General features: G+C 45.0%; 2 protein-coding genes across 11 annotated transcripts in view; both read right to left on the reverse strand.

Annotated features, from left to right (window-relative positions):
• Positions 1-83: 83 nt before the first annotated feature.
• On the reverse strand, positions 84-14,104 carry PRKAG1 (protein kinase AMP-activated non-catalytic subunit gamma 1). 3 transcript variants are annotated; one of them, XM_079139641.1, is made up of 13 exons: positions 14,001-14,070; positions 12,846-12,919; positions 9,293-9,338; positions 2,740-2,849; positions 2,457-2,538; positions 2,300-2,358; positions 2,121-2,166; positions 1,960-2,014; positions 1,459-1,585; positions 1,187-1,352; positions 999-1,036; positions 587-733; positions 84-450 (listed from the first exon to the last, which is right to left on the reverse strand). In XM_079139641.1, the coding sequence occupies exons 2-13, from the start codon at positions 12,861-12,863 to the stop codon at positions 343-345; spliced, it is 1,002 nt and encodes a 333-aa protein (XP_078995767.1). In that variant the 5' UTR covers positions 12,864-12,919; positions 14,001-14,070; the 3' UTR covers positions 84-342. The 3 variants fall into 3 exon arrangements, with proteins under 3 accessions (XP_078995767.1, XP_078995769.1, XP_078995768.1); XM_079139643.1 differs by lacking the exon at positions 12,846-12,919 and adding an exon at positions 4,629-4,807 and having other exon boundaries at positions 14,001-14,019; XM_079139642.1 differs by lacking the exon at positions 12,846-12,919 and having other exon boundaries at positions 14,001-14,104.
• Positions 14,105-14,506: 402 nt separating this feature from the next.
• KMT2D (lysine methyltransferase 2D) overlaps positions 14,507-26,049 on the reverse strand; it is a 41,163-nt gene continuing 29,620 nt past the window's right edge. For 6 of the 8 annotated variants that reach the window (XM_079139488.1, XM_079139493.1, XM_079139487.1 and 3 more), the window contains exons 41-56: positions 25,837-25,977; positions 25,549-25,716; positions 25,229-25,388; positions 24,042-24,117; positions 23,737-23,912; positions 23,492-23,622; positions 22,694-22,826; positions 22,489-22,616; positions 21,210-22,350; positions 20,094-20,230; positions 19,866-19,996; positions 19,335-19,382; positions 17,874-18,159; positions 17,585-17,658; positions 17,351-17,459; positions 14,507-17,183 (exon numbers count right to left, since the gene is read on the reverse strand). In XM_079139488.1, coding sequence (XP_078995614.1) covers positions 17,091-17,183; positions 17,351-17,459; positions 17,585-17,658; positions 17,874-18,159; positions 19,335-19,382; positions 19,866-19,996; positions 20,094-20,230; positions 21,210-22,350; positions 22,489-22,616; positions 22,694-22,826; positions 23,492-23,622; positions 23,737-23,912; positions 24,042-24,117; positions 25,229-25,388; positions 25,549-25,716; positions 25,837-25,977 — 3,132 coding nt within the window. In that variant the 3' untranslated portion in view covers positions 14,507-17,090. The remainder of the gene's footprint in view (positions 17,184-17,350; positions 17,460-17,584; positions 17,659-17,873; positions 18,160-19,334; positions 19,383-19,865; positions 19,997-20,093; positions 20,231-21,209; positions 22,351-22,488; positions 22,617-22,693; positions 22,827-23,491; positions 23,623-23,736; positions 23,913-24,041; positions 24,118-25,228; positions 25,389-25,548; positions 25,717-25,836; positions 25,978-26,049) is intronic. The other 2 variants (XM_079139492.1, XM_079139491.1) reach the window with 2 other exon arrangements.

The following is a 26,049-nucleotide window of genomic DNA, read 5'->3' on the forward strand; positions in this document are numbered from 1 at the left end:
GTTGTGCTATTAGCTTAGGGTAGAGTCAGAACAGAGACAGAGTCAAACAAGAGTGAGGTCTAGGGATCTCTTAGAGATCAGTATTTGCCTGAGGAGCACAGAGCCCAAAGTATACCCAAAAGGGGGCAATGTCTAAGAGAACAGAGGCTGGGACTGGCTAAGTTAAAAGCTTTTCTCAAGAGTAAATGTGAAGGTGAGGGCAGCTAAAAATCCTTTCTTCTTTCCCCATGTCTCCCCTAGCTCTCAGAGAGGGTAGGGGGCTCTGAATAGAGAACAGTCATTTCTTTCATCAGGCAGCAAGTGAAGTATATCCCCTGATGCTGCCTGACCCCTTCCTCCTGCTCAGGGCTTCTTCTCTCCACCTGTGAGCACCAGGGCTTGCAGGATGTCAGATAGTGATACAATTCCCTTGACCACATCATTCTCATCCACCACTACCAGTCGGTGAACCTGGCACAGAACAAGAAAAATTAATGCTTACTGCCAGCCTCAGTTAGGGTGAGCCCCTTAACCCCTATTCTCCTTGCTAAACCACAACTCCCAAGGCTACCTCCCTCAGCTCCTTTGGAGTCACTGGCCTCCCTACCTCTGCTTCCACCAGCCTGTTGATGATGGTCTCTAGAGTTTCATGCAGGTAGCACTTGAGAACACCCTCAAAATAGTGTGATCGGTGTTGAAGAGCTTTGGTCACAGACACATCCAGGTTGTTGTAGGTCTTTTCTGCTGCCAGATTCTGGGGAGGGAAAGGAAGGGCTTGCAGGGAAGCAAGGGAACCAGTCCTTAAATCTTGGTCACACCCAACCTCACCATAGGGATTTAGGGCAATTGGCAGCCATGTCCACAAGCCATACACAGATCCACTCAATTTCTTTTCAAATAGGATTTGAAAGCTTGGAAGTTTCTAAGACCCAGGTCACAGAAGAGACTCCCTTCTTCTCCCTTTCCACATTCAATATCCCTCCCCTTCCCGACACCCCAACCTCTCCACAATCACTCACGATAACATCAAACTTGGAGTAGATGTCCACCACACGCCCTAGGGAGATAGAGGCAGCTCAGAAAGGAGATCTGGCATCCAAGGCTCTCCCTACCCAAAGAACTGCCCCACCGAGTTGAACCGAAGGGAAAGCAGATTTTCTCCAGCTACCTGACCCCCATAGCCCTCCCTCTCCTTTCCTAATCTCACCTTTCTCATCCACCACAGGCAGGGCTGAGACTCGATGCTGTACAAAGATGCCCAGAGCCACATATACGGGGGTGGTAGTACGGACCATAGCAATATTGGCATAGGTGCCAATCTGCAGCTCTTCCAAAGACTTAGACATGAACTCTGGCTTGGGGAACTCAGTGATCTGAGGAAAGAACCACTGGCTTGACTTTAAAGGCCCCCCAAACCACCCATAGATACCCCTCCAACCCAGCACATAAGAAATAAGAACTGGGTTGAGGATCACTTACAAATAATTTGAGGAACTTCAGGATGCGCTTGTGAGTAAGAATGTACAAGGTGTTGCCTGATTCTGGGTCAATAACTGGCAGCCTGTGGATCTTGTTTTGAATTAATGAAGAGACAGCATCAAACAAGCTGTGAGAAGGTAGGGAGTAATGATAAGTCCATACTTCTAAGATTGAGTTACATAAATCTGTTAAGAGTATTTGTAAACAGGGAAAACTGGTGGTTAGGGGAGGTTGGTAGCTTAGACCAGACTGGGGGTGGGGAGCTGGGGGCGGGGATAGAGTGAGAGTGAGAGAGAGGGAGAGAGAGAGAGAGAGAGAGAGAGAGAGATAGGGATAGAGAGAGAGAGTGTGTGTGTGTGTGTGTGTGTGTGTGTGTGTGTGTGTGTATGTTAGGAGGAGTATCTTTTCTCCCCCTCCCTGGATCTTTGGGTGGTTAGGGTTTTAGTTATGTTGATGGCAAGGCTGTTCCTCTGTTTGGATACATGGATAGCAGGTACTCACCTGGCATTTGGAGAAATACAGACAAGTGGCTTAAAGGAGTCCTGTAGGTACACCTCTGAAGGGAAAAGAGACAGTTCACAAAATACTGCCATAGAAAAAGCATTTTCTATAGGAAACCCTCCATCCCTTCATCCTTTTACAACCCCCAATGCTCCATATACCTCTCCAGGTTTCTATCTTGTGTTCTTCTAGCTCATAGATCTGTACCTAGAAGCAAAAGCAACAGAACTTGAGACTTGATCTCCCTCTTTATTTTGTGGCTTGCATGTAGGAAAATACATGAGAATGAGGGACTTTGGGCAAGGAAATTGGTTTTGGTCTTTGGGCTAAGGTTACTTACCAAGGCTGACTTATAGTAGCGATGTAAGATATTGATGAAATCTGTGATGGTCAGCATGCCTAAAGGTCAAGACAAGAGCCTTCGGCACTGCTCGAAGATTCTCTCCCTGCCCAGCATAAGATGCCACTAATACTGTGTTCTAGAAACTTTTGCTTACCCACAAAACTTTGCTTCTTACTATCCCACAATGGGGCAGCACGTACACCATTAGTCACCAAAGCAAAGAAAGCTTTCTTCACCTGTAGCCAAGACAGTAACAATCATAAAGGGAAATTAGCAGGGTACAGGACTGCTAGAAAAAAGAGGGGCTGGTACTCTGGGGAAAACAAGAGACTAATTCCATAGAAGGGAGAGGCCATTACCCTTAAGATGAGATAGGATGAGAGGTATTGAACCAGAGGCTCCAAGGAAGGGGGAAGGGAAAAGAAGATTCCACCCACCTGCAGAGAAGTATCAAATACAACCAATTTGGAGCTCGTGGGAATCAGGTCATAGCAGCGATGAGACTTCATGAAGGAAGTATACACGCTATTATTGGATTCTGGAGTCTCTGCATAGGGTGGGATAGTTAATAGCTTTCTTCCATGCAACAACTCCCCATCAAAAGAGACAGTAAACAAAACAGTATTCTAGTTTCTCAAACAGTTAAAGCATTTTTTCAAAAATAAGGCTCCCTATTCTGTTTTGTTCCTATCATTCCCAGAAAACCTAAATGAACCCCTTAGAAACTGTTTTATCCCAGGTAAGACTGTATTTATTGGCTCCTTAGGTAAAAGAAGGATGATTAAAACAAAGTCTATGATATCTCTCATTAACCTGTTCTAGACAAATTTTTTTCTCATCCTTAACTCTAAAATTTCCTTCCATATATTTAGCAAACTTTCATTTGTTGTCTTTTCTCAATAAAGATGAAACACCAAGTAAGCTTTTAAAATTCTTCCAAGACATGCAGATGGCAGAGTCACGGTATAAGTTGGACCACTCTTAGCAACACTAAGTTGGAGCCCAGTGCTCAGTCACCCTGAGAGTCCATTCTGGAATTATCTTGTGAATCAGAAATCATCCCACCAACTCTAAACAAATAGAAAAGTCTGGCTAGGTTTACCTCCATTCTTGTGATTATTATTATTATTATTATATTTTGGGGGGGTGGGTCCTGGGGATTGAACCCAGGGGCACTTTATGACTAAGTACATTCCCAGCTTTTTTTTATTTTTAATTTTGAGACAAGGTCTCACTAAGTTACTTAGGGCCTTGCTTAATTGCTGAGGCTGGTGTTGAACTTGCAATTATCCTGACTCAGTCACTTGGATTAAGGCATGTGCCACCGTGCCTGGCTCATCCTGTAATTTTAATTGCTTGCTCAAAACGGGAGAAGTAACCCCTCAAAATAGCAGCCCAAATGTGCTATGTACTAGGCTATGTGTACTTAAACATATTACATCACTTAATTCTTGCAACAAATCTGTTAAGTATTGTCCTCTTGTTTCAGATGAGAAAACAGATGTAGAGCAGTTAAAAAAAAAAAAAAAAACATCAAAATCACACCATTAGAAAGTGGCAAGAAAGACTCAGGTCAGATCTACCTGATTCCAAAGTTCATGCTTATAAATTCTAAGTCAGTTTTTGTTTGTTTGTTTGTTGCTGGGGATTGAACACAGGATCTCTGTTCATACTAAAATGTGCTCTACCACTGAACCACACCCCTACCCCTTCCCCTAGCTTGCTTTTCAATATTTAATTTTTCACCAAAGTTACCCAGGCACACACTTTGAAGAGTCAAATAGCTTTGCTAGTTTTGTTATGAGAAACTGCTGTACCAGGCACCCACCTCCCTGTACCACCCCTCCACAGAGATTTATCTTTTTTAGCTGATTATTTTGGTATTTATTTCTATCTCCTTAAATTATATACATTGTGACTTTCTGATTCTTTTCATTTTTGGTCTTTGTCTACTATCTTCCTAACAAGGAAGATGAGAATTTTTAGTTTTCCTTCCTACCAGGACTCCATCACAAACATGTGCCTTCCATCTCAATTCTTCCAGGAGTTAAACTCTAATGTTGGTTACATTAGTACTTAAACCATTTTGGCTAAATATCCATTATCAGAGCTAAATCAAAATCTGATTTTGCTTTCTTTCACAATTTTGTTTTCCCTGGAGTTAATAATGGTTTTATCCTTGTTTGTTTAATTTTCTATATACAGTACTTATAATTTGATCTCCAAAATTCTTCACAGATTGTTAAAATTTCCTTTCAAGAAATCCAGAAGCATTAGATAACATCAATTTAAACTATCCAAAGAAGTCTCTCTGAAGTCTTCTGACCTGTTCAAATCTGGACTGGTTTGCCTGGTGTGTACTGCTGCCATCCTGGGATCTTCCTTCATCACCATCCAGGGGGCCTTTTACATCTCCTCTATTGGCACTCCTGTTTCCTGTATCTCATGTTTTCATCTTTTCTGATTACTCCCTTGTTTTGGTGGAGCACATCTTCCAGTGGCTTCCTGAGAAAGGATGCATGGGAGGTAAAATGTTTTGAGAACTTGCAGCCTGTTGGTATCATTATTCTACCCTCATCCTTCCTTGGTTTATAAATTGGCTGGATATAGAATTCTAGGTTGGAGTTTATTTTCCTGAAGAATGTTGAAGGCACTGCTTCATTGCCTGTTAGCTGCTAGTATTGTTGAGAGTCCCAGGTAATTCTGATTCTTGTATGTTACTTGATTTTTTTTTCCCCCCTCTGGAAACTTGCAAGATCTTCTCTGTTTTCAATGTTCTGAAGTCTCGTGATGATTGTTTCAGCAGGTTTTATCCACTGTGCTGAACATTCAATGTATTTATTCAGTTGGAAAACTAATTTCTTTTAGTTCTCAGAAATGTTCTTGAATTTTTTTTATTTCTTTCTGTGTTGCCACTTTTCCCTCCAAGTCCTATTATTTAGATACTGGACCATCTAGACTGAGTCTTTCAGGTCTGTCTGGGTTTTTGTTTGCTTTTGTGACTTCTTGTTTTTTATTTTTTTGTTTGTTTGTTTTTTGTGAGTTATAGTTGTATATGGACAGAATGCCTTTATTTTATTTGTTATGTGGTGCTAAGGATCAAACCCAGTGCCTCACATGTGCTAGGCAAAAGCTCTACCGGAGTCATGCCTCAGCCCCCAACTTTTTGTTTTTAAAATATCTCTCCTATTTTCTGCTTCCTTGATTTCTTTTGCAATGCTTTTGCAATGCCCTAGGGATTGAACCTAAGGCTTTCCCTATGTTAAGCAAGTGCTCTACCACTGAGCCACATCCCCAGCCCAGTTTCCATGATGTTTAACTATATTCTGGAAGAATTCCTCTCCTGGATTTTCCAGATCTCCTATTTATTTTTGTTTTTGTTTTGCTTTGGTACCAGAGATTGAACCATTATCTCCAGTCCTTTTTATTTTTTACTTTAAGAAAGGGCCTTGCTAAGTTGTTCAAGGCCTTGCTAAGTTGCTGTAGCTGGCTTTGAACTTGTGATTCTCCTGCTTTAGCCTCCCAAATCACTGGGATTACAGGTGTGTGCCACTGCACCCGATTCCATATTTGTTTTTAAGTTTGGGTTATTATATATTTAATTTATCAGAGTTCCATTTTGTTTTCTGAAAATTTCTGTTTTTTTTTAAAAAAATATATTTCTTGTACTTGTTTCCTGGTAGAAATATATTCATTTAGCCTAAGTATATATATAGATGTTATTATTAAAGTTTTCTTTTCTTTTCTGTGCATTGACTTTTCCTGCAGTTGCTTTTTTTTTTTCCTTTTTGTTTCCTTATGATCTATGTGGGATGGCAAGTGATTTGTATCACTCTTTTCACTTCCTTTAGATGTTTGGTAATTCTTAGTTTAATTTTATTCACTCATCCATCCATTCATTCATTCTATGGTACTGGGAATTTAACCCAGGGACCCTCTACCCCTGAGCTACACTTCCAGCCCTTTTTTGAGACAGGGTCTCTTTAAGGTGCCTAGGTTGATCTCAAACTTGTGATCCTCCTGCCTCAGCCTCCCGAGTTGCTGGGTATTATGGTTTAGGTATTAGGTGTCTCCCAAAGGCTCATGTGTGAGATAATACAGGAAAGTTTAGAGGTGAAATGGTAGTGAGATCTTTAACCCAATCGGTACATTAATCCTGATAGGAAGGTAGGGTATGGCTGGAAAAGGTGGGTCATTGGAGGGCATGCCTTTGGTATATATTTTGTGAGGTCAACTTAATCTCTCTGCTTCCTGGTGCTGTGTTTCCAGCTGCTTTCCCCTGCTACACACTTCTGCCATGATGTTCTGCCTCATCTCAAGGAATAGAGTTAGTCATTTATGGACTAAGACCTCTGAAATCATGAGTCCCAAAATAAACTCTTCCTCCTCTAATTATTCTTGTCAGGTCTTTTGAAAGTATTGAAAAAGTTGACTAGAACACTGGAATTGTAGGTATGGACCATTGGGCATGGCTGCTGGTAACTCCTGGTTTAAACAAGTATTCAAATCATATCTATTTCCTCCTCACCCAAATCTCTCTCTCACACACACACACATACACACACATATGCACACATATAAATGTTAAGCAAGTGCTTATATATATACATATACATATACATATATTTTTTGGAGAGGTCCAGATCATATTATAAGAAGGAAGGATTAAAAACTGGATGCTCAAAGTGTGTAAGTCTTCTGACTGTGAACCATTTAAATAGGGATCATTCAATACTTACATTTTTAGGGCCTTCCCCTCAAGGGGATTCTGGAGAGGAGAGCTATTCAATTTCAAGCTTGCGGGGGCGAAGTCTTTTCTGTCAGTATTCTAGAAGCTGAATCTCCAGGGGAAAGAGGGCTGAAGGGTCAATCCCCAGGGCAGTTCAGTTTAGGCTACTGTTTTCAGTATAGTACCTCAGCTCTCACCTGCACCTCAGTCTTTCTCCTGACCCCCCGGTCTTTGCCAGAGTGGAGACAGGGAGTTGTCCAGTCATACTCAGTAGGTAGAATCTTGGGATCTGTTTGCTTCTTAGGCCTTTGATGATTCTTAACTTTGCCCGCTGCTCAAATTCAGTCTTCTCATATCAGCCAAGTCACTCAACATTCTTCCATCTGCTTTCCAGCTTCCAAAAATTCATTGCTATTCTTCTCCCCTGTTCTGACAGTTTGTACCTTTTTTAAAAAATTCCTTTCTGATGGTTTTATGGCGGGGTTTGTGAAGGATATATATATTCGATCTATCATCTTTAACTGGAAGCCATCTATTGTTTTTCAAACATGAGAACTCACAGACACCCAAGATGTACTTCTAGATACCAGTTGAAAATACACTGCATCAAGAGTTAAACACTACCATTTTAGGCCACAGACCTACACACATATTGAATTTGGCTTTCCAGTGTTTAAAAAAATAATTTAAATTACTTGCTCAATTTAAAAATACTGGAGTTTTACATAAAAACCCCAATTCCCAGTTTCTTTCCAATATCAAAAGATCTGGCAAAAATAGGTAGAGAGCCAGGTGCGGAGGCACACACCTGTAATCCCAGCAGCTTGGGAGGCTGAGACAGGAAGATTGCCAATTCAAAGCCAGCCTCAGCAAAAGCAAGGTGCTAAGCAACTCAGTGAGACCCTGTCTCTAAAGTACAAAATAGGGCTGGGGATGTGGCTCAGTAGTTAAGTGACCCCAAGTTCCATCCCCAGCAACCCCCACCACCCCAAAAAAAGGTAGATAGTTGGTGCCTCCTTTTAAATGTGAAGAAAGGTTTATAGATTGTTCTAGTCATAGTCTGTTTTACTGCTAGGTCCATGTAGATAATAGTTTCTAGCTCCTGCCTTGATGCTACTGTGAATGTACTCAGATACCATGTGATAATACTCGATTTTTTTTTTTTTTTTTTTGGTACTGGGGATTGAACTCAGGGGGGTACTTGACCACTGAGCCACATCCCCAGCCCTATTTTGTATTTTATTTTGAGACAGGTCTCACTGAGTTGCTTAGTGTCCTGCTTTTGCTGAGGCTGGCTTTGATCTCCTCCTGCCTCAGCCTTCTGAGGTACTGGGGTTAGACATGTGCCACTGCACCTGGCTGACAATACTCAATTATGAAGAATCATTTAGATAATCCAATCATAAAATAAAAACAAAAAGTTTTTAAATTTTTTTTTTGGTGGTATTCAGTATCAAACCTAGGGCTCTGTACATGCTAGGTAAGCACTCTACCACTGAACTACTTCCCTAGCCTGACAAATTTTAAATTCTTGTCAAGAACTCATAGACTTGCAGGCTCACAATATGATACAATATACTACCTCTTGAAATTTGTACTCAGCTCCTATTTTAATCCTCTGGAAAAGTGTGTACCCCCCAATGCCATAAACGTATCCTATGAAGACCTAGGAGTGTTCCTGGGAAAAACTGTTTACTAGAGATGTCTGTCAGTTATGCCTCTTTCTAGATGGCCTAGAGTTGGAACATCCATTTTAAACAGGTATTTGGGAATGCATTAGAACTGTCTTCTCCTTCACTCTGGATTTTAGAGGCATAGTGCTTCTACTTCCAGATAAATTCTAAGGACCTCTGAGGTCTTTCCATAGTTTCATGTGTACACTTGAAGGCTCTGTGAGCTTTCTTGGTGACAAAATCCTTGGGGCATTGTTTCTGGACTACTCAAAAATTACCAGAGACTTCAAAAGCATGGCTAGGCAGCTGAGTTGCCTATGCCAGTTTTCCTTGTATCTCAGAAGTTTTTCCCAAGTGGTTTAATAACTGAAGGTATTAATTCTCTCCACTCTGTCCTAGATTTATTCCTGGGTGATCTTGCCAAACAACTATTTCTGATTTGTGTGGTTTGGCGCATTATCTGGCTCAGTTTTGATTTCTCTAGAGGGAACCCTAGGAGATGCAAAACCAGTGTGAAGATAAGTTAGAGTCAAACTAGGGTTTTCATGTTCAGCCTCCTCTGTTCAGTTTATCTCAAAGTAAACTTACCTTGAGGATGCTCATTTTCCAGAGCAGGGGAGCTATCTGAAGTCATCTAGAAAGACAAGAGAAACACAGACGCAATTTAACCTAGGTTCCATTCATTTTAACCTAGCAACATTAGGAAAAAGGCTTGTAAACTAATGATTTCCTTTAAAGCACTCCAAGAACCTTCATAAATACTATTTCATTTAATTTTCACAACAACCCTAAGGTGAATACTATTATTATCCTATTTTCACACAGTAAGAAACTGAGAGTCAAGAGACATTAATCAGCCTGCCAAAGGTCACCTGGTTGGTTAGGGGTAAAGTAGAGAATTGAACCCATCATCTGTCTGGTTTGAAAGTTCATCTGCTTATATGCTACTCTGCCTATGAATCATTAGGTCTTAAAAACTAAGAATAGGGCTGGGATTGTGGCTCAGTGGTAGCATGCCTGCCTAGCATGTGTAAGGCCCTGGGTTTGATCTTCAGCACCACATAAAAATAAAAGTATTGTGTCTACCTACAACTAAAAAAAATTGTGAAAAAAAAAAAAAACCCTATGACTAAAAAAATCTGAACTTAGGACTAGCCTTTCAAGACTCTCACAGATCAACTTAATTAAAATATAGATGCTGGGCTAGGGTTTTGGCTCAGTGGTACCAGTGCCTATCTAGTATGTGTGAGACACTGGGTTCAATTCTTGGTACCACATGTAAATAAATAAATAAAATAAAGATCCATTAATAACTAAAAAAAATTTTTTTTTTTTTAAATAGATGCTGCTGGTCATAGTAACACATACTTGGAATCCCAGCTACTCTGGAAGCTGAGGCAGGAGGATCACAAGTTTAAGGTCAAACTAGGTAACTTAGTGACACTCTATCTCAAGACATAATAAAATGGGCGGGGGATGCAGCTCAGTAGTACAGTGCTTGCCTAGCATGTATGAGGCCCTGGGTTCAATCCCAGTACCTCAAACAAAAACAAAAACAAAAAAAAAAATCATGGATGCCAGAGAGATAACACAGCTCTTCCCCAAACATTCATTAAGCATAGTTGTGGGCACTGGAATCACAGACATATTCCTTACCATTGATAGAAGGCCATATCTGGGGAGATCCTCATAGCTGTCAGTTAGACAGCCAAAGCCTGAATAACTGAGGAGTGGATGAAGAGCATGAATGTTCTAAAACTGGAGACTTGAGTCCTCTCAGCACTCTTGTAAGTCAAAGGGGATGCTGGATTTCCAAGTTTCATTTTCCAAGACAGTGTCAGATTAGAGAGTGCTCTGAATACAGACAAACCTTTACAACCATCTCTGTGCTCCCTCAAGTGGGAATGTTTGGGAATTTCATTGTTATGTAGGAACCCAGGAGGGATTCTGAAAATCAACTGGCATCAACAGTTTTGGCTCCATATTTTTTGGGTAATATCCCCAAACAAACTTAAATCCGTACTTCACGTCCATAACTTTTTTAGTAACATGAAGTTAAAGCTTTGGCTTGAACCTCAGAACCTGGCTGGCAAACAGGAGCAAGTTGGCAGAACAGCCCTAAACTTCCCTCCTGCAATGTGCTGGAGGTTGGGGGAGGGAAGAGAATAAACTCCCTCACTTCTATCTGGGTTGCTAAAACTATCAGCTTGGCCTGGGCATTTTTGGCAAGGCCATCGGAACAACAGCTTCATCACTTAAAAGTGGACAGGGCTGTTCTATAGCAAAGATACACACATGATATACACAGCCTCACAAAGATCTATACAAAGGTACAAAAATAGCTACTCCTGTAAATTACTGCATTCATCATATGATACTTACACACTGCACTGTTATAGTTATTTTTTTCATTATCTATTCAAACAGATTATAAATTCCTGGAAGCCTACAACTATCTTATACTTTGTATCCCCCATCACTTAGCATGGTATACTGGATATCATTCACAATTTTTTTTAATTCTCTAGTAATGATATGAACAGAGAGACCTAAGACTAAGTTATATATAGAGAGAAGAAATATACAGCTTAATGGAAATATAGATAACAATATAAGAGAGTAAGACAATTGAATATATGACCTTATTTTTCAGCCTGTTTCTCCACACAAGAGGCAGATTTACTCCTTTCTACTTTTAATAATGAGGGAAACTAGGAAGATACCACTATATTCCACAAGTACAAAATTTTACAGACACAGGTTAGATCTCACACACAATTTCTTCCAAACTCCTTATCCACATTTCCAATTATCTTGACAATTGATATCACAAAGACTCCTAAAATTATCTTGACATAGACATCACAAAGACTCCTAAAAATGCTTCAATACAAAACAGAATATTATCCCTTCAATCCTCTTACTCTTACTTGATTACTAGGTGCCTAGAACTGTAGTTGATTCCCCTACTGTACTTAACATGTAGAACTCAAGGTGCTAAGCTACTATGTTAGAAATGTCTCATATCATGCCAGGTACAGTGGCATATGCCTGTAATCCCAGCTACTTAGAAGGCTAAAGCAAGAGGTTCACAAGATCAAGGCAAGCCCCAGCATCTTAGTGAGACTGTCTCTTTTTTAAAAAATATTTTTAGTTGTAGATGGACATATCTTTATTTTTTATTTTTTTATGTGGTGCTGAGAATCAAACCCAGTGCCCCACACATGCTAGGCAAGCATTCTACCACTGAGCCACAAACCCAGGCCAAAACTGTCTTTAAAAAGTTTTTTTTAAAAAAAGCTTTATATCCATCTCTCTTACACTTTCACAGTCTTACCTTAAGCTTTTACCTCACAATTCCTCAACAGTCTCTAACCTGGTCTTCTTCCCCCAAATCTATCTCCTCTTTGATTTATCTTTTGTACTTTCACCAAGTTCTCTCACCAAAGCATCTCTAGTTTGAAAGGAATTTTCATCTCCAGCAATCAGAAACTCATTACTTTCTCTAGTGGTTCCATTCATTGACAGAAAGCTGTTAAGAACATTTCCTGCAAAGCACCCTCATCCCTTGCGCATACATCTTCCACAGGTCCTCTTATTAAAAAACAAAATTCAAACTTAGCATGATATGCAATACCTTCAATATGATTTTAGCCTACTCTTTTAGTCTTTTCTCATACTGTGACAAAAATTCAGAGCCCCAGTAACATCAAACCACCATCTCACCTCTAATTATTCTCTGTGTACCCAATTTCTATGTCCTTGCTCAATTTGAATGCCCTCCTCTAGGTCCAGTGTAATTTCTTCCTCATCTACACTTGTACAGTTTTTAGTTTAGGTCTTGATGATGACACAGTCTACGTCAAATAATAGCTGTTTCTGGTTTGCCCTCACCCCCACTCCAGTTAGGCCAAGCACTTTCAAAGCAAGAATTTTCCTTTTCTTCTTTTTAAAAACAATTTCTATATCTAGAACCTAATCCAGTACATAGAGCATGAGGGATAAATTAGAAAATTCATTATAAAATGCTTTGTAAACCATAACTTATTATCAGTAAATTAAAAATGATACATCATTTTGAATTTAATGGAATCAGACTATTCTTGCTCAAAATTCTTATTCTAGAAACTGACTCCCTTACCTGGGTGCCCAGCTGCATATCACTTTACCACTTTGGTCTGTTTTCTTCTTTAGAATCTAAGGGACACCACCTCTCTGCAGGCAGAGAAAGGGGGTGGCAAAGAATTACTCTGGGCAAATAACTAACTGATCCAAAGAAAGTGAACCTGCCGTCCAGTCCTTCCACAACAACAGTAGTGGCTGATTAAAAACCAAGCTGAGAAATTATTCTGTCTGACAGATTAAAAACTCTGGGGAGCAGGAAGTGAATGGGGGGTGGGTTTCTAGAGTGCTGGAGAAAGGATACTGAGAGTGAGGTGGGTCCAAACATGGAGCAGGAAACCTGCAGCATCCATGGGAGGGCAACAGGGACTTGTCACAATTGGTCTTTGCCTGACCATCAAGAATGAGCTATGTTGGGGCTGCAGTTGCAGCTCAGTGGTAAAGCGGATGCCTAGCATATGTGAGGCACTGGGTTCCATCTCAGCACCACATAAAAATCAATAAATAAAATAAAGGTATTGTGTTCATCTACAACTAAAAAAAAAAAAAAAAAAAAAAAAAAAAAAAAAGAATGAGCTATGTCAACACTTCAGCTTGAGTCGCAAAGCAGGACATGACCTAAACTTGTCCAAGGGACATGGCGGCCTAGAACACTCAAAGAGTTCTTCCTTCAAGAAAAACCTCAATTCTTAGTCAATAAAGGAATGGAACCTCGCTGGATACAGTACAAGTCTTTCAGATCTCCCTCCTGCTAGAGATTTTAGGAATCAATCAGACAATCCGGGTCCAGGACTATCTGCAAGCATGGGTCAACCATCAGTAAGGCCAGATCATAATCCTGCTCTCTCATGTAAATTTTTGAAAGGTCTTGAGCTGCTAAGAGGCAAGAAGAGGCTTGAGATAGCCATAGCGTATGTGGGTTCTAAGAAAGGAAGCCAGGAATCAACGCTCGCTCGGGTCGAGGGTACCGCGGACGAACGGAAGGTAGGCGCGGGCGTGGCCCAGTCTTAGAAAATACGCCCAGCAAAGGACCAGAGGGGCAGCGTCACGCAACAGGACAGACACCAGGCTACTTCTTGTTTGGCACACACCAGCGCCAGCCCCTGCCCGCCTCCTAAACTAGGGGGGGTCTCAGGCTCCACAGCGCCCCCCGCCGCCCTCCTGCGCTCCTCACCGTCTCCATCGCAAGAGGCACCGGCTAGATCCTTTCACTTTAGGAAGCTCGCTCGGGGCACGCCCCGCCCCATGTCCGGTGCCGCGACGCCACTTCCGTCTACGTCACGGCAGGACGTAAGCCCAGCGCGGGAGGCGGGGAATCCACCCTTCCGGTGGTGGCCTGGCCTGGATAACTGCCCTCCCCCCGGGTCCTCGCGGACCTCCCGTATCCGGCTGACGGCGAGGGTCACGGAACGGAGCCGCTTATATTTAAAATGTTCTTTTTTTATTTGTCGTTTAAAAACAAACTTGGAAGAAGCAAAATCCAAAACTTGCCCTTTGCCTCTCGCAACATAAATTATGTACAGTTCAGAATGATCGCTGATACAAAACATGCCAAGGACGGGGCGCTGGGGGTGAAGGGAGAGAGGGCTCTTTAAAAAAGGGAACCATTTCATCCGTTGTTACGAAGGACCAACCTTGCTGTACAGGATACACACAACACAAAATAAAGTCTTCACGGGATTCACACTTGTCAGCGATTTATTTTTTTTTAAAAAGGGGGAGGGTCCTGGAGGTGAGGGTAGAAGGCGGTAAAGGGAAAAACTGAAAATTGAGTATGTGCAAGTGTAAACCAACCCAAAATACAAACGGGGGGAGTGGGGTGGGGAGGGAATTCTGATGCAATTATACAGGCAGGGTACTTAAAAAAACCAACAACCAAAATTCCAACCTTGCAGCTTGGGTCTGAGTTATAGTTTATATAAAAATTAAAAACTGTATAAGGTTTCTTCACTAAATTCTACAGGACTATCGGATACCTAGCATATGCTTACAAAGTCTGCCCCATCCCCTTTGCCCAATCTTAAGGCCCAAGCCCCGACCAGAGTATGACTGAAGCCAATCTCCCCCTCCCTATAGCCTAGACCTTTTTGCTCTCAGAAAAAGAGCGACTAAGGGCTGTGACTCTGGGGGCAGCAGCCCAGTCTCCCCACTGTCTGATGTAATTACAGTGATTCCTGTGGCAGTGGGGGGTGTTATTCTCTTAAACATTTGCAGCTTGAAACAGTTGAGGAAGCAGCTTTAAAAAAAAAAAAAAAAAAAAAAAAAAAAAAAGGAAAAAAGAAAAAGAAATCTCCCTACCCCCATCAATCCACAACCCCCCAAATTCAAAACAAAACAAAACAAACCTAAAATCACAACAGCAACCGTGCTCCCCCTCCAGCAGGCCCGCCCATCTGCCACCACCAAGCCCACCCCTACACTCCAGACATCTGATTCTTGAAAATATTAATTACAAAATGCCCTTTGCCCACAGCCCCTAGGAGAGAACTGCATATAAGTTTCATCTTCATTCCCATGGCTCCCCAAGAGAGAAGGATCTGGGGCTTCACCCACCCCCTACCTACCCCTACCCCCAGGAAGAGGTTCAACTGCAGCACAAGCTTGGGCAGAAAGGGGAAGGAAAGGGAGGCAGGGAACCCATCACCCTCTGGCTCCCCCTGGGGCCAGCTCACTTTTGTGCGTTATAACATAGTCCAACATAGTCCAACTATACAACCGGGAGGGGGGCGGCCCAGCCTCTCTCTCTACCCTCACCTTACAGCAGTCACAGCCAGGGGGTGGGGAGGGGGGGTGAGGAAAAGGGCGGTAGGTTGGGTAATGGAGGGGGCCCCCCCACAAGGGGAGCACCATGTGTCCGCCCCACACCCCCCTACCATTTATAAACTGGTTTTGTAAAAAGAAAATAGATATATTTATATAGAATATATAAAGCACAAAAATTAGTAGTTTTACATTTGCTCTCCCCGGGGGTGGGGGGAGAGGGGAGGGTTCTCACCTCCAGCCGGCTCCCCCATGCCCCACAAGACTATGTACAATCCCAAGTATAAATAGATAAATACCCCCCACCCTCCCCGCGCTGACACTAAGCTCCCCACCCCCACATCACCACCCCTTCCCACCAGACCAGCAGCAGTTTGGTGACTGAGGGAAAGTGGGAGCTCCGGGCCACACCCTGCCTCACTGGGTATGGGCATGCCACTCAGGGATAGCCCTCACCCTGCCCCCCACCCACCCATCCAGGGGCTGGAGGGCAAATGGGCTCATGATGAGGTTGGGAAAACAGGAGGGAGACATCCTGGTCCTAGGTTTAGCACACCCCTCCTGCCCCATGTCCAGATGGAGAAGGAAGTCCTAGAGCAACTAGGGCCAGTCATCCCCAATCTTCATCACCATTTGCCTCAACCACCATCCCATGCCCATAATTAAAAACAAAGATGGATTTTTTGTTGTTGTTTTTCTTCCTCCTCCTACCCCCTTTCCACCCACTCAGAAGAGGGCAGTGAGGTGGGGGAGAGGGTTGGGGCAGTAGGGGGCTTGGAGAGGGTCTCACATTTCAAAACAGCAAAAAATCCAACACTTAAATGAGGTAGGTGTGGGTGCGGGGTCTCCTTGCCCGGCTTGCCCAGCTTGCCCTCCTGGGTAGCTGGGCGCCTCTTTCCCGTTCATGTTGCATTTGTCAGAGTGGAAAACAAGGAAACACAACCCATAGAGAGACAGATACACAGAGGAGAAGAGGGAGACAGAGACAGATAGAGAGGGAAGGAGATGGGGGCGAGGGTGGGGGCAGGACCCGGCAGGCAGGGCCAGGTGTGGGACCCGGCCTTTGGGATTGTCAAGCTTAATCAAGTCTCTTTGCAGCCTTGAGTTGGGCCGGAGAGGTCAGTGGGAGCAGCAGGGCTGTGAGGCCCGGCCACACATCTTCCTCCCCACTCCCTGCTGCCTCCCAGATGCTTCTGGGTAGTTCCCGGCCCATATCCCCCTCAAACCTGAGATGCCCAATGGCTGCTTCTGTCTGGCCCCTCCTGGAGCTGGGGGCAGAGATGCCAGCCTGAGGGTCAGTGGCGGGGAAGAGGGTTGTCCCTGGTGCCCAGAATGGGCTTAGCCTAAGGGCCCTCTGCCCCAGCCTCCTGCTCCAGGGGCTCCGGTCAGTCGGCAGCCCCTGCCCTGGGTCCTGGCTCTGGCTGCTACCTCTCTTCCCCCTCATCCCTTTCAGGGAAGAGGTTGTGGGTGGGGGGACTCCCCTGCCTGGTAGCCTCAAAGCTTCTTAGTTCATCCATTTCCGACAATTCCAGGCTCCACAGTGACAGGGGATCTTGTGCTGATCGTCCTCAAAATCAAACTGATAGTCATAGGTCAGCTGGAAAGAGAAGAAGGCAAAATCAAAATTTACTCCCAGAGGAAGGGGGTGCTGGCTGAGATCTGATTTGTGGGTCACGGCCTTGAAACCCAGCTCCTAAGGAATAGCAGAGAAGGGGAAGAGAGGGAGGAGCTGCTTTGTCACTCACTTAGGATGCTTCCTCTCACCTCCTCTCCTTTGGGGATTCGCCGGCTAGAGATGATAATGATTTTGTCCTCCTTGTCAAATGTCACGACTTCTGCCACACAGTTAGGGGCACAGGAATGGTTAATGTACCTGGGCAGTGGGACAGAGTCAGTGATGCCAGGCAACTACTTGAGTAGAGATAATTTTGGTTCATTGTTGACCTATGCTCAGAGGGTCCCCTCCAAAGACCCCTAAATCCCTCCTTCATCTCTCACCTGGCAGGGCCTCCAGTCAATGTAGCATCAATAACATGTTCATTGTTTATTCGGAACATGTAGATGCCTCGATTCTAGAAAGACACAGGTTGCAGAAGGGACAAGATTATTAGATAGCAGATTCAGGTTGCAGACTTATCTACTATGTTCCTCATTTCTCCTGCCCTTCCCCTTTTTCCCATCAGCTTTCCACCTGCCCTCTATACCTGAACCTCCCATACTTAAACCTCCCTGGTTCCTTGGCTGAGTGTGGACCATGTACCACAAAGGTCCCTCAGTCAGTCCATACCTGTTCTTCATATATTTTCTCCCGCCGGTTGGCCACCTCATTGCGAATGATGGTGCCAATGTACTCAATGACCATGGTGTGCTTTTCTAGGTCCTTGGCTGCATAGAGCCCCAGGCCCTGGATACGGGAGCGAGCCAGATACACATTGTTCTTCCACTCGGTGCGCAGGCGCCGGTACTGAGATGACTTCGAGTGCACAAACTGCTTGCTGTACGGGGTGTTGGTTTCGCCTGTGAAGGTGCTCTGATATGCCTTAGACATGCTGGTGCTGTTCAGGGTATGGGGCCTGGGAGGTGATACAGTCCATGACAAGACAGCTCTCCTACAGACCAAGTACACACTACCCACCTCCTCCCTGGGGTGTGCAACACACCAGTTAGGGCATGTGGTCCTGGCAAGCACTGGAAGTGCTGCCTGGGAATGGAGTGGAGGCACCTGGGTCTCAGTTATGGAGAGGCAGCAACTAGCTAAGGGGACCCTTCTTACACCCTGGATGGCACAGCCCAAGACAGGGGATGGGGATGGAGGAGAGGGGCACCAATTCCCCTACACTGAGCCTGCTCTACCATCTCTTCTCTTGCTAACATCCTCTTGCCAAACCATATGCAAGGCCCAGACTCCTCTAGGAGATCTTCCCCAAGCAGTCCAGGCCTAGAATTTAAGCTGATGGTTTGCTCAAATGTCTTTTGAGTTCCACCTCCTGTACATGCTGGGGCCATGTCTACCACATGGGCTGGATGTGGGCTGGATTTTTAAAATTGGCTGTAAATTCGCAGCCTAAAGGTAATACCCTTGCCTTTCTTCAGACTGTCCCATTCTCTGACATAGCATCTGGCTCTCTACAGATGGCTCAGTGCAGGGGAATGACTGCTGCCTGGCAGGATGCCTTTTCACCACCCTAGGACACCAGTCAATTCTTGCCCATCCCAGAGCAGTGGTTTTCAAACATTTGGGTTTTTTGGTTTTTGTTTTTTTGGTGGAATTTTTTTCTTTATTTTTCTTTAACAAAATGTTAACTAACTCCAATCTACGAAGTAGGTGAGGATGCAGCTCTTCTGGTTGAATCCAATTTGGGGAAAGCGGAATTATGCATGGGGAGGGCCAAGTTCTGCCCCTCAGTTTACATGTTCCATGGCATTCTGGAACACATACACTCATAGTTTGAAAACCACTGTTGTAGAGCATCAAGGACTAGGGCTGACTAGGGGTAGAGTCTCTGACGCTCTACGACAGCCTACGAGCTGCCAAAGGTCTTTAAGAAATTCCTGCTACCATAGATTCTGCCTCCCTCTACCCAAGGACCAAGGTCAGGCTACTGTGGTACACAGAAAGAACAGGGACCCACAAGTCAAGAAATAAGGGTCTGGTCCCAGCTGTGTGACCTTTATCTAGTCACGTAGTCTTTCTGGGCGTCAGTTTTCTCAGCTGTAAAATGGGGGTCATACCACCTGCCCTACCTACCTCATAAGGTTGTTGTGAGGATCAAATGAGATAATGGATGTGAAAACGCTTTGAAAAAAAAAGTATAAAGTGCTATACAAATGTAAGGTTTTATTATTTTTCTATTATATTTCTAATTATTTTTGATACCAACTCAGCCTTGGAAAGGGAAGGTGACCCTAGTGCTCATGGGGTGTCTGAGATTTGGGAGAATCATAGGCCCCCCTGGAAGCAAAAGAGGAAAAGGAAGAAGTGACCAGGTCCCTTATATATTTCATAACATTTCACCATTGTCTACCCAGAACCTCCCCAGCAGTCATTCCCAGGGTGCCCAAGATGACTGTTCCACCTCAGGTCAACCCATAATACCTGAACAGATTGGTGGGGAGGAGAGGGATACCCTAATAATAGCTTCCTTTAATCAGAAGGTCTAAGAACGAATCCCCCAGTTTCTCCAAGGGAGCTCTGATTTTCATCCCAAACCCTCATAATGTGGCCAGAAACTCTCTACCAACACACCCATAGCCCATGGCCCCAGTCCCATAAGCTCACCGTTTGTAGTGTGTGAGGATTTTAGGCTCCGATCGGGCACAGCCAGTGGGGTTGATCATGAGTGGCAGCTCCATCAGGGGGTGGCGCCCATAGCGGAATAAATAGTTTTGACAGCTTTCCACCCCAGGCAGCTGTGGGCACAGGTAGTGCTCGCCTTAACCTGAGATCCTTTGCAGCAGGGTCAATGTTCTCAGTGCCATAGCCCCCAGCTCCCAGCCCCTTGCTTACTGATTCAGCTATGCGAAGCACGGCATGCACCGTCAGCCCAAAGAGTTCCTCGCCTTTCAGGTACTCAGGGAAGAGTCGCAGCATATCAGCCTCTTTTCTCATGGCAGCCACTGGCTCAATGATGCGATTCCACACAGCTAGAAGTAGAGAAAGAAAAGCAGCCCTTAGAGGAAACCTCTGCTCACTGACCTCCAGTCCTTAACCCCATTCCTGAGTTGTAGTTGTTTTCTATGGCCTTCACACCTTCCTGTTACAAAGGTGTGTGAGTCTTTAGGACCCCCTCCTGGCCTTCTAGTAACATTCTCTCTTAAGAAACCAGGAGAGACTGGGGATATAGTTTAGTGGTACAGTACTTGCCTTGCATGCATGAGGCCCTGAGTTTGATTCCCAGCACTACCAAAAAAAGTCAGGAATCAACTCCAGATAGGAATTACAGTTTGGAGTACAGAAACAAACAGTTCAGGTTCTAGTGCACTGGCCATGAGACCTTAAACAAATATGTAAGTTTCTCTGTGAGACTCTTTCTTTCCTTCCTTCTTTCTCTTCCTTTTCCTTCCCCCCAGTCCCTCCCTCCCTCCTTTTCTTCCTTTCTCTTTTGTGGTGCTGAGGATTGAACCCAAAACCTCATACATGCTAGGCAAATGATCTACCACCAGAACTTCATCCCTAGCCTACAAATCTATTTACCTCATAGGGATGCACAAGCAAAATAATCTACATAAATCACTTAGTATGTGGCACACCATACATGCTCAATAAAGGGTAGTACCTGCTCTTGTTATTTTCATCATTAACACAAAAACTAAGATCAAAATAATTTTATATAGAGAAAAACACAAGGAACTTAGATCAGGTTGGGTGAACCAGATGATGGGGTCTCAGAACTAAATCCTTTAGTTCCACTGAGGATAGGAAAAGCTAGAATATGTGAGATTAGAAAAATATTTTCAATTACGAAGGAACTGAAAATAACTGAAAGAGTATGAAATACTTTTAAGAGAGGTGGGGGAGGATCACTCACATAGAGGATGAAGATCCTCTTATTGATATTGTAAAGTGACCTCTGTGAGAAACTTACCCAATTCAATATTACCATTTCAAAAACTGAATGCTCACCCTGGGGAGAGGCATCAGTGAAGACCAGGTCTTCCAAGCCCTGCTCCATGACTTTGATTACAAACTCAGGCCGCCCATTGTTCTCTCCAATGGAGCACCGGTAGCAGCAGCGGCGATTGTTAGTGCGAAGGCTCCAGTAGATGCGCGTGGCCTCATAGCCCACAGGATAGAGGGCAGTGGCACTGTGGAAGTCAGCCATCTGGTGAGGGAGCAGCTGTCCAATGGCATGGAACACAAGGCCCCCAACACGGAACATGTGCAGCCGCTCTCCCCGCTGGATGATGCTGGCGATCTGCTTCACCTCATCGCGCTCAATGTACACCCGCCGGAAGACAGCAAATGAGCTGAGCTCCTGCTCACAGGGCCCCTTGATCTTGTGCATAGGACACAGCATGGTCTTGTCCTTGAAGAACATGCACTTGGCGCGGATGGCACAGGCAAAATGGTAGACATTGGGGCAACGCATGCGATTGCAGCTGCTGGTGGCACCAGTTCGCTGGCACAGGGAGCACTTGGTTAGTAGTCCTCGGTGCAGGGCAACTTCCACATTCATCAGTGCCCCACCCTGGGTCTCATACACTTCTGTGGACCACAGAGCACAGTTGAGATGTACCCACAGGTCCAGGTCCAGGTTTAGCAGCCGAGCAGGACCATCAGTGGCCCCATCCCCCTCCTCATGACAGAAGCAGCAGCGCCGCATGTCACGGGGCACCTTGTCAGGCCGCAAGGCTGTGCCAAGTTGTTCCATAAACTCTGCCACTTCCCGTTCATCATCCTGTCGTCCACTGCCCTTCTGGATGGTTAGCAGCAGCCGCAGCCGCTTCCAGCGCACCCCTTTCCACTTCTTGAGGCGAGGAGAACGGGAATCTTCACCTTCTTCAGGGGGCCGGGCTCGGGGCTTAGGCCGGACTGATTCAGGGGATGAGGCCAGTGGCAAGGGTGAGGGCACTGGTGGGTCAGCTGAGGGTTCAGTTGCAAGTTCAACCAGGGGCTCAGCAGGGGGACTGGCAGGGGAGGGTGCCAAGGGGGATGGGGGTGGGGAGGGTTCTTCAGGAGGTGGAGCAGAAAGCTGTCGCACATCCAGATTGGAGACATTGTAGGTATAGCTGTGCTGGGTGGCCAGCTCTGGAGCGGGGTTCTCCTATAAGAGAATGCCCTGGATAATCAGTGCCAGCTACTCGGCTAACTGGCCCTCTATTTCTTCTCTAAAGCCCTCTGCCTTCTTTGCCCTGGGCAGCACCTTTTTCCTATGGTCACCCCTTTTTCTCTCTTGACCCACCTGTTTCAAAAGGCTCAAGATGTCTAGCTGGCTCTTAAGGGTGTAGCCAGGCAACACTGCGTCAAACTGCTTCAGCCAATCAGGGCCAGCATCTGGACTCTTGATGCCCAAACCCTTTTCTTTCCCACCTGTAGGAAGGAATAAGTCAGAGCCTCTACCAAAACCCTTTTCCTCTAGTCCCAAGGCACTTTCCTGCCCCACTTACCAGGGCCCTCAGCTTCCACCTTCTTAGGCTCAATGCCTGCTCGGGCAGGACTCTCTGGAAACAGCACCTCATAGGAGTTGGGAATCTTCATGCTTAGCAGCTCTGCCACTGCCACCATCACACCATTAAGATTCTGCCACAGAAAAAGGGATGGGAGAGACATATTAGCAGAGCATCCTAAAGCATGAGTCCTGGGTGGGTGGGGACAAGTCAGTGCTGTCTGTTCCACTCCAGCTCTTCTCAAAAACCTCCTTTACAGCACCCTTTCCCAAACTGTCGCAGGCACTTACAGCGGTTCTGCAAGAAGGGAACATTAACTGAGTTTAGGAAGTGATGCCCATATGTACCCACAACCTGGAGATTCATCCCATGTGTGCAAATTAAAGAACCTGAGAGGTCTTCTAGTAAAGAAACTGGGTACTGTTGTTTTAACTGCGTTTTCCAATTTTTTTTTTTTTTTTTTTTTTTTTTTTGCCCATATAAACCCTGCTAACATTCAAAATACAGCAAACAAAGTTCCACCAAATTTGAGTAAGGAAATGAAGACTTGTGTCACTTTAGCATTTATCACACAAAACACACTCTGTTGGCTTGTTGGTCTTTACCACTAGATGATAAGCTCTGGAAGGCAGGGACTATGCTTCATTTACCCTCATCCCACAACCTCTTGCCCATCCTTTCACACATGGCAGATATATAAAACAGATTTTTTAGTGATCAGATATATTTATCCAGACAAGCAAAGGGACTGCCCTCTCAGCAAGGTCCTTTTGGCCTCAGGGCACCCCCAGGACACACCTTGGCTGCAGCAGCAGAGACTGTCAGCATGACTGACACCTCACTTCCTTTGCTCTTTTCCCAAGTTGTGGCAGGCAGCTTTCCAGGAACCTCCAGGTCAAGGGTTCCATAAGGTTTGGTATCTGGGAAGACTGAATGAGAAAGGAACTTGTGTAGACTCAGTTATCTTCCTCAGCCACCCACTCCTGCCAGCTTCTTCCAAGCATGCCAAGCCAGGCCTGACTCATCTTCAGAGTAGTACATACCTGGGATGCTAGACCGAGGAATGATTGGGATGACAGGAGAGAGGGCCCGATCATCCTGCTCCCACCGGCCTGAGCCCAGCTGAGGGAAACGAGGGGCCTCCTCCCCCAGGATGCTCTCGGGGGATGAAGCCGGCACAATGCTGTCAGGAGAATCACTGTCCTCGTCACTCTCCATCCTGTACGTCAAACACAGACAACTACTGGTACAGCCCTGTAGACTCTCCCTCACAAATCTAGATATCTGCTACTGGCCAAAGAAAACTGAGGCAAGCTATACCCCATTCAATTCTCAGTTCCAATCTCACCTGACATCCTCGGTCTGATTGTGGGGCGGGGTGGGCAAGGCGGCCAGCAGGTCTACATTTTTCACCTCTGAAACATCTGTGGGTAGGGAGAAGAAAAGTCAAGAGTGAGAGTGTCCAGAATAGATGGTGTTTTCTCCCTGATACTTCATACTTAAGTAGCATGAGATCTTAGCTTAGTTATGATTAACCATGAACTCACCTGTCAGTTTGGGGCAGATGAGCTATATATATTGAGCCTTTCCTATATGCTAGACCCTGAACTTTAGGTACACTCTTTTTTTTTTTTTTTTTTTAAGTTGTTGATGGATCTTTATTTTTATTTACTTATAATGTAGTACTGAGAATTGAACCCAGTGCCCTCACAGATGTGAGGCAAGCACTCTGCCAGAGCTACCCAGCCCCAGGTACACTCTTTATTTCATCTTTTTCTTCTTTCTTCCCCCCCCCCCCCCCCCCAATACTGGAGATTGAACTCAGGGATTTGCACATGTTAGGCAATAAGTACTCCACTCCTGAGGTATACCCCCTGTCCTTTATTTTGTTCCTGGGGATTGAACCCAGAGGCACTTTACCATTGAGCCATGTCCCCAGCCCTTTTTATTTTTTATTTTGAGACAGGGTCTCACTAAATAGCTTAGAGCCTCGATAAATTGCTAAGGCTGGCCTTGAACGTGTGATCCTCCTGCTTCAGCCTCCCCAGTTGCTGGAATTATGGGAATGTGCCACTGCACCCTGCAACCCTAGTCCTTTTAAAAAACTTATTTTGAGACAGGGTCTCTTGTTAGATTAATATTATAATATTCCATTTATAGGAAGGAAATGGGGGCTCCCACAAGGAAATTTGGCTGAAGTAACACAATAAATACAGGTACCAGTGTTCAATTCTAGTTTGGACTACAGCTCCACACCCAGGAAAAACTGCACTGTTTCTTCTATACAAAGATTCATTCAAACTCTCCCTGTCAACAACCTCCCGTTGCCTTTGCTCCATACTCCAGAAGCCCATTCTTGTCCCTAACAAATCTATCCTGAAGAGGCCCTTCCCACCCAGGCCTCCTATCACGTAAGCTCATAGGGCAGTGTGTAACCTACTTGTTTTCTTAAATTGTGTGGCAGAGCACAATAATAACTGCTTAAACCCCAGCCACTGAATCCCGGCAGGTAAGAGAAGTCAACTCTTCACTTACCCCTCAGTGCTCCTTCAGTGTCCCGGGCAGAGGCTGTGTCTTTGGGGTGCTCCCCCAGCTCTTCAGAGGGAGTGACACCGTTTACCATCTTCTGCTGCACCGATGGGGGTGGGGTGGGGGGCAGCGACGAGGGTGGTGTCGGCGGGTTACTCAGGTTATTCTGGGGGGTGGGGTGGTGTTGTGTGCAAGATGGCATAGGGAGACTGCTGTAATCTCCTGGCCCCATACTACATCAGTAAGTATTTCCCTAAGTATTTCATCCCCACCCCCACCTCCCCAAGAACTTCATTATTCCCAAAAGGCAATGCCACTTTTCTGACCTTGGTAAGCAGCTGGGAATAGTAGTCAGGGCTGCTGGACAGTGCCCCACTTCCAAAGGCCCCTCTCAGCTGGCTCTGCCCACTGACTGGGCAGCCACTACCAAAGGGAGCAAAGAGGCTAAAATTGGCAGTGATGGTGGGTTCAGTCAGGGGCAGCAGGGACAGCTCCTACAAGGGGCAAGATAAAAAAGTTGGAGAACTAAAGAATTTGTACCTGTCATTGCACGCTGGGGGACAGCGTTCTGGAGTGGGACCAAGGGACTGGTTCCTGGGAGAAGGGGGTGTCACCTGTTTCAGCTGTTTCAGCAAGGCCTCATTGGCCCTGACCCCGTCCTCCTTCCGCAACTTCTTTCGGGAGCTCACCAACCTGTCGCTTGCTTTCTGTACCCGCTTGGGTTTTGGTGTCAAAGGTTTCCTTGCTGCTGCATCCTAAGCCAGATAAGTTCTGTGAAGACTGCTGTCCTTATCTTTTCTATCTGACCCAAATGGTCTCACTCTTGC

This window comes from Sciurus vulgaris (assembly GCF_902686455.1).
Source record: "Sciurus vulgaris genome assembly, chromosome: 5".
In the NCBI taxonomy this organism is placed as follows: Eukaryota; Metazoa; Chordata; class Mammalia; order Rodentia; family Sciuridae; genus Sciurus; species Sciurus vulgaris.